The sequence below is a fragment of the Nicotiana sylvestris genome, chromosome 11, assembly GCF_000393655.2.
Source record: "Nicotiana sylvestris chromosome 11, ASM39365v2, whole genome shotgun sequence".
Lineage (NCBI taxonomy): Eukaryota > Viridiplantae > Streptophyta > Magnoliopsida > Solanales > Solanaceae > Nicotiana > Nicotiana sylvestris.
Window position 1 is genome coordinate 101317658 of NC_091067.1, and position 7765 is coordinate 101325422.

Here is a 7765-nt window from a genome sequence, read left to right on the forward strand (position 1 = left end):
GCTAACGTGTTCAAACCAGGCACCAGCCATCTCAAACTGCATATTGCCTTGGGTATTTGCCCGGTGAATCGAAGCAACCAAGAGAAGAATCAAACCAGGAGAATACATTCATGACATGTGAAGCAATACTGTAGAACCCCAAAATATGCTATTATTGGATTTCAAGCTATCCGTAGATTGATAAACTGGAACTCCGTAATATTCAAGCAAAGATTGTTTCCCTTCCGCCATCGTAAATTTTAATGGGATGGGGGAAGAGAATGGGATGTATCAAAGTAGAGAGAGAAAGAAAAAAGTGTAACTAATTAGCGTATTTAGTGGCTTAGGGCTAGGAGGTAACCAAAATTAAATATTTTGCTATAAACCTTAAAATGTATCTATAGAATATAATTGTTTTAAATGGTATTTATTTAAAATAATTAAGGTGTCAACCCATCATGACCTACCACGCTCCAACATAAATGTCAAACAGTAGCCACATTTTTCTTTTGATAAAGTATTATTTTACTTAAAATACACCTTCAAACTAGCATTTCACCTTGAAGTTTAAAACTTCATAGTCAAACTAGTATGCATTTGCTTAGCATTTGCAAATACTGAAATATCGATTAATTGCCAAACGGATTAAACAAAGAAGAAGAAGAAGAAAAAAAAAATTCTTGTAGCCAAGTATTAGTTGGACTTTTTCTGGACACTATTTGATTAATTAGAAGGTCAACATTGTACTACTTCAACTTTCAACTTCTTCACAGTAGCTTCCAAATCATTTTTACAATTAATCAAACAATTTCTTGGAACTTTCATTTCTCTAACACCTTCTATTTCTTCTCAAACATATATAAATTGCATTCATGTTGAAAACTTGTCTCTCAAACATATTCAAAGAAAATGGGGAATTCGTTGTCATGTTTCTCTCAAACTCAAGCTATCAAAAGAAACAAATGTAGAGCTAAATCATCACAAAGTATTCCTCCTCCATATTTTCCTAGCTCATCAGCTAGTCAAAGATCAGATAAAATATATCCAAAGGAAACTAATCTTGACACTGATTATATAAAAGAACAAGCTCGAGTTGCTGCAGCCTTGCTTCTCCAACACCACCAACAAAATGGAACACTTACTCAGTTTGAACGCTCCGTTTCTGTAAGGGACCCTTTAGCAGCATCTAAAAGGCAAAAGAGGATTCCCAGAAGTTCAAGTTCTCGTCCGAGTTTACTGTCTGATTCTCTGCCCCAGCATCTGGAGATTCCTAATCAGGTCTTGCTTTTTTCTTGCCCTCAAATTAATTCTAAGAGCTATTTTGAGATTTCATTAAATAAGAGGATTAACATTAACATATATAGATGCTTTATAAATTATTTTCATGAAGACATGAAGTAGCAATTTGCAGTAAATCTTTAGAGTCCTAAGGATTTGTCAAGTCTTATACAGTGGAATTTCATGTGTACTGAAAACTCACCAAGAAATATTATTTAATCAGTTTTAAGAAATATATTCACCTTTTCTTGCGCCGAGGGTCTATCGGAAATAACCTCTCTACGTCACTAGATGGGGGTAAGGTCTGCATACACACTTCCCTCCCCAAACCCCACTTATAGGATTATACTGGGTATGTTGTTTTTGTTGTTGTAGTTTTGAGAAACATACTTGCTATCTTTTTCTTTCAGAGTAGATTTTTGAGAACTGAGACTGAAGAGCAAATTAGTGTACAAGAGACTAAAAGATAATGTTTTTACTAAGCAAAGGGGCAGAGTTGAAGTCTCAATACTCATATGGTCTTGGTGTTTAAGCCTTGCTAGTAGTAGCAGAATATTCAAACGCTAGTTTTGTACTTCATCTCTTTCTCCTTATGTGAATACTCTTTGATAGTTTGGCTGATGAACTTTTTTTGTAACTCCCAGTAAAGATACTGTTACCTCTTTCTCGAAACAAATTAATTACTAATCTAAAACGTAAGAATCAATTCTACAAGATTCTGCAGCAATAATCTCTTAGTATTATAGTTGGGTGACATGTTTTGACCTTCTCAGGGTACAGAACTCGAAGAATTAGAGACTAAGCATTTTGTTCTTGTACATGGAGGTGGTTTTGGTGCTTGGTGTTGGTATAAAACTTCAACTCTACTCAAAGAAAATGGATATCAGGTTGATGCCATAGACTTAACTGGTTCTGGTGCTCATTCTTTGGACTCCAACAGCATTACCACTTTGTCTGAATATGTGAAACCCCTCACAAATTTCCTTGAAAAGCTCCCCGTTGGAAATAAGGTTTGAACAATTTCTCCTTGTTTCTATTCAATTAAACAATGTGCTGGTGCTTTCTCAAACTTAAAAGCTGAAAGCATGCAAATTGGTTGTTTCTTGATCCAGGTCATCTTGGTTGGCCACGATATTGGAGGAGCTTGTGTTTCTTATGCAATGGAGTTGCATCGATCAAAAATCTCTAAGGCGGTTTTTATTGCTGCAGCAATGTTGATGAATGAGCAAAGCATACTTGATATGTTCTCAATGCAGGTTGGTTATGAAGGTTTAAATTTCGCGACGTAGTAATTACAATAGTAGTAATCCAATGGACATGATAACAAATTTTATTGCCTATGTTTCTGCAGCTTGGCTCGGATAATCTTTGTCAACAAGCTCAAATGTTTCTCTATGCAAATGGCAAGAACCATCCTCCAACTGCAATTGATTTCGACAAATCATTATTGAAAGATGTTTTGTTCAATCAAACCCCTGCTAAGGTATGTATTGTAGTAATCAACATTGTAGAACAGAGTTTTTTTTCTGTTCCAAGTTGTTTACTTTCTCATAGAGATAGCCAATTTGACACTTTTTCTTTATTTCAGGATGTTGAATTAGCATCTGTATTGATGAGGCCAATCCCTTTTGCACCTTTGACAGAGAAGCTTTTCCTTTCTGCTACAAATTATGGTTCTATCCCAAGATTCTATGTAAAAACACTTGAAGATTTCGCCATTCCAGTTTCCCTTCAGGAGGTTATGATAGATTCAAATCCACCTGAACAAGTTTTCCAGATGAAAGGCTCCGACCATTCGCCGTGTCTGTCAAAACCTCAAGCGCTACACAAGATTTTAGTGGAAATTTCAAAGATTCCTCTAAAATGAACTCTGTTAAATTGTCCAGCTAAAATGGACATCAGCACATATGATATTTCTTCAAGAAAATGTGATATATGTAGATCGCTAAACATTGATCATTGAAAGCAAGCTCTCATTTTGATGTCTTAAAATTTATTTCATTATTTTCTGGTTAACGAAAAGAGAGAGAAGTCCCGTTGTACTATGATCGAGTGAATCAGTTTTGTACATCAGAAAGCCATTCTTTATCCTCCCACTCCCATTTCTTATGTGTTAAAACTTCTATTGGTAATTAATAACATCCATGATATGATGATAACATCAGACCTTATATTTTATTCAGAATTTCAGTTAAACCGCAGTCCTTTTCAGGTTATAATCCATCAACGTAAAGTTTAAATTCAAATAGTGATGGATGTGATTTGTGACCTACATACCTAGACTGGATAACTACACGTACTAATAAGTAAAATTAATAGGTTTAGAATAGTAACTTAACGAAAATGACTCATTAATAGAGTAAGATCGAAGAAAATAATGTCGTGATATATAAACCTAGATTATCGAAGAACTGTCATGCAATTCTAACTGCATGGAACTATCAAAGAATTCCAACATAGCCCTTTACGATTTGAATAGAAAACAATGATCCTACAAAGATTCTTTTATTTTCAGAACTGTTACAACATAAAGGTCTGTTGGAAGATTTGATAAAAAAACTAAAATAAGTTATAATGGACCACAGAACCAATTGACTCCGAAACCTTCTGTAAACCTAAAGAATTCTAGAAACAGTGAAACCACGAAACGAATTGTATTGAATTCAATATTACCTTAAAAACTATGGAAGTAGAGTCGATTTTGTGCTCAAGTCAAAGAGGAGAGTCCACTAATTAGATTATTGTATATTAACTTGAGATTTCTGTAGGAACTCATAAACTTAAATTCCTGGATCCGCCTCTATGGGTCAGACCATATTGGATCTTATGTAACACAATCTTACCTTAAAGTTTTGCAAGAGGATGTTTTTGATTTTCATTGAAATTCTACAAAAATAAAAAAGAAATCAAGTTGCTTATCCCACTTGTTTGAATCTATTCGATTAAATAAAATCTAAATGAATCGTAGTTTTGTATGAATCAAATTGCTTCAAAGCTATAAACCATTTCACTAACCACTTGAATCGATCCTTGAAAATTCTTCAACCCCGAGATGTAACGCGAATTAGCATCACATGCCTTCGTCGGGCTTCCGTCCAATCTTCTTCGATGTACCTGTATAGGTCCAAATTTGGTGACCACGGTAACGGATAAGTAAGATAAAGGATGGGGTTGACCACAATATAACAATTGAAGGTTGTTCTCACAAAGCCTGATGCCAAAAGCGGGTAGCCGAGATAAAAAAGTAACGGTAGCATAGGTTCAGAAGTGGACATAAGGAATATTCCTTTGGATATTCTTTATGTTGTACCTTTTAGGATTTCTAGAGATTATCCCTTATAAGTAGGAAGAGATAGGGAACAAAAAGGGGATCTGTTTTTTGGACTAGAATATATTGTAAAGGTTGAGAGAAGAATATACGAAGAAGTTGTCTTATTCATTGATTTATTCAAGCACACGTTGTTCAATCTTTATCCATAAATCTCAAGATTCCATACCCATCTTGACTTCCCACTTTTCCATCTCGCCGTCAGAGGAAAGGAACATCTCAATCATATAATAATTGGGTGGTAGATCCTTTCCCAGTACATTCCTTGTCATTATTTACAGTTATTATACATTTATGCTATCATATTTATTGTCAATCATTGCACATTAAATTCGTTATTTAACGCTCTTGAGCTCTACTCATTATACAAGTGCTCTTTTTTATTCGGTCTAGAATTTATTAAGTTCAACTAAGATTCGCCCTATAACTCATCATTATTGGTTTAGCATTTATTTGCTCAAACAATTTGGCGCCATCTGTGGGGAGGTTTTAGTTGAAATTATAGTTCCTTCTAGATCATAAAAAAGATAGCCACCTTTTCTTCGTTTGCACAAACTAACGATGGCAGGAAAAGGAGATGCAAGACTGAAAGCGATAGAAGGCGTCACTACCAACATTTTGAACAACATCAACAAAGATGGCAGGGAAGACAACAAGAACGTGACACCAAACGTTACGCCCAGGCGTAGTGCTTCACCTCCCCCTCATGAAAGCGTAATAGCTTCATACGAAAGGGGAGCCTCCACATCTACAGTTGAGGAAGCACCACCAGTAGTGAAAAAATTACTAGAAGAGTGGCTGACAAGCACTCTAAACAACATACTCGACAAACCCGTTCAAATGGAGAGCAGAAACACCACGCAAGCAGATATCACGACAATCACTGGCGAGCAGCCCGTCCCTCAAACAGGTAACACTTACGCCACTGTTGATGCAGGTAATGATGCACTCGCAGCCATTCTAAAGAAAATGGAAGTAATGAAAAACAAAAACAAGGCACTCCGCGACCAGATGAGAGAGCATCAAGAAAGGGTCGTTAAGATACCGTGCGCCCCAAAGTTGCTACCAAAACGAGACGTTGGTCGGTTCGTCAAACAACCGTACAATGAGGAAGAGGTTCCACATTCCATTCCCAAAACCTTAAAAACGCCACCGTACTTGAAGATATACGATGGAACTACAGACCCCGAAGATCATATCATCCATTACGTCACAGCGGTGAAGGGCAACGACCTTTCGAAGGAGCAAGTACCATCAATGCTACTAAAAACGTTCGGCGAAACCTTAGCATGGGGAGCCTTAACCTAGTATTCATAAATGTCGGTGCGGTCAATAGCAACGTTCGAGGAAATGGCCAACAAGTTCGTCACCGCCCATGTAGGGGCTAAAAAGGCGGAGGCCGAGGTGAATGACATATTCGTCGTTAGGCAGTCGCATGGCGAGGGACTTAGGGACTTCCTTGCCTGGTTTAACAGGGTGAGAATGAGCCTACCAAATATATTAGAAGGGATGGCGATAGCGGCTTTCCAGAATGGGTTGAACAGGAATGGGTCAAGAGCAACCAGAAAGCTATTAAGCAGACTCATGAAATACCCTCCCACCACTTTGGAGGAAATCCACAATGCCTACTATGACGAGGTGAGAGCCGACGAAGGACGACCTTAACGGTCCTACCTAATGGTTGACATCAGTTCAAATAGAGTCGAGAAAAGATCGTTGTAACGATGGCCGAAGAGATCAGTCAGGCCTAGGGATCAACCGAGAAAGACATCAGCCCTACGTCAAAACAGTCATCCCACAGTCTCCTCGACATCCGGAAGGGCCGCCCAGGCCACACATAGGGACTCAGAGAAACAAAAGAGGTATGCCTCTACTCTTATCTGCTCATAATTTTTGTGTTTCCCCTTCAGAAATAGTGTATGCACTAGAGAAGCTTGACACAAAGATGAAATGGCCACAAAAGATGGAGTCCGGCCCATGTACTCGAAAGTCAAACATCCTCTGTGAATTTCACCAGGAGTCAGCTCACAAAACTGAGGACTACATAGCTCTACGGCAAGAGGTAGTAAACATGCTAAACCAAGGGTACCTGAAGGAACTAATGAGCGACCGTGGATGATCCAACTTCGGCCGCGGATGTGAACAACACCAGGGACCTCCAAAGCCACCCTCCCCCATACCATCAAAATGATCATAAGCGGAGGCGATGATGCAGTGATAAACCATGTGAAGTTCATCACTTTACACAAACTAAAGCGGGCGTTCAGTCACGCATGGTACGACGACCTCGGAGACAATATCATCTTTGATAAGTCAGATACCGACGGTTTGACTTTCCTTCATTTTGATGCTCTTGTTATTACTTTACGTATTTCAGACACTAATGTGAAAAGAATAATGGTAGATGACAGATGCATCACGTGTATTATCCACCCTCGAGTCCTCACACAAATGAGACTCGAAGACAAAATAGTATCGTGTTGCATAACTCTAACAGGTTTTAACAATGCAGTTGAGCGAACCCCTGGGGAGATAACGCTACCCATTCTGGCTGGGGGAGTCGCGCTAGAAACAACGTTCCATGTCATGAACCAAGACACAGCTTACAACGCCATCATAGGGCGGCTATGGATACACGCCATGAGGGTCATCCCTTCAAGCCTATATCAAGTAATCAAGTTCCGGACTCCATGAGGAATATTCAACATCCGAGGCGAACAACGCACCACCCAAGAATGCTATTGCATCGCCAGGATTACACGTACACCTAACAGCTAAAGGGAACAGGCGCATAAGCATAGCAATTACCAAATTTTGGGATAGGACTCGACGTACAAATAAGCGTCATTCAAAGATCAACTTGGCAAGACAATGAAAGTTTACATCAACGACATGTTGGTCAAATCAAAAAGGAAAGAAGACCACATCGACCACCTGAAAGAGGCCTTCGGTATATTAAGGCGGTACGACATGAAAGTAAACCCCAAAAAATATGTCTTCGGTGTAACCTCGGGAAAATTTCTCGATTTCTTGGTATCACAAAGAGGCATCGAAGTCAATCTAGATCAAATCAAAGCCATTAAAGGGATACTTGAAGTGTTAACCAGCAAGAAACATGTGCAAAATTTGACTGGTCATATAGACGCCCTATTGAGATTCATCTCGCGGTCATCCGACAAA

The 7765-nt window shown here is 38.5% G+C and overlaps 1 protein-coding gene across 1 annotated transcript; it reads left to right on the forward strand.

The window, feature by feature from the left end:
- The first annotated feature begins 842 nt into the window (after window positions 1-842).
- Window positions 843-3345, forward strand: LOC104220176 (putative methylesterase 11, chloroplastic). Its single transcript, XM_009770993.2, has 5 exons — window positions 843-1257; window positions 2031-2267; window positions 2370-2513; window positions 2609-2740; window positions 2846-3345. The coding sequence occupies exons 1-5, from the start codon at window positions 889-891 to the stop codon at window positions 3122-3124; spliced, it is 1161 nt and encodes a 386-aa protein (XP_009769295.1). The 5' UTR covers window positions 843-888; the 3' UTR covers window positions 3125-3345.
- The last annotated feature ends 4420 nt before the right edge of the window (window positions 3346-7765 follow it).

Coding starts and splice junctions, on each gene's coding strand:
- LOC104220176 (XM_009770993.2), top strand. CDS start 889: ATGGGGAATTCGTTGTCATGTTTCTCTCAAACTCAAGCTATCAAAAGA. Junction 1,258..2,030: donor ATCTGGAGATTCCTAATCAG/GTCTTGCTTTTT, acceptor TGACCTTCTCAG/GGTACAGAACTCGAAGAATT. Junction 2,741..2,845: donor TCAATCAAACCCCTGCTAAG/GTATGTATTGTA, acceptor TCTTTATTTCAG/GATGTTGAATTAGCATCTGT.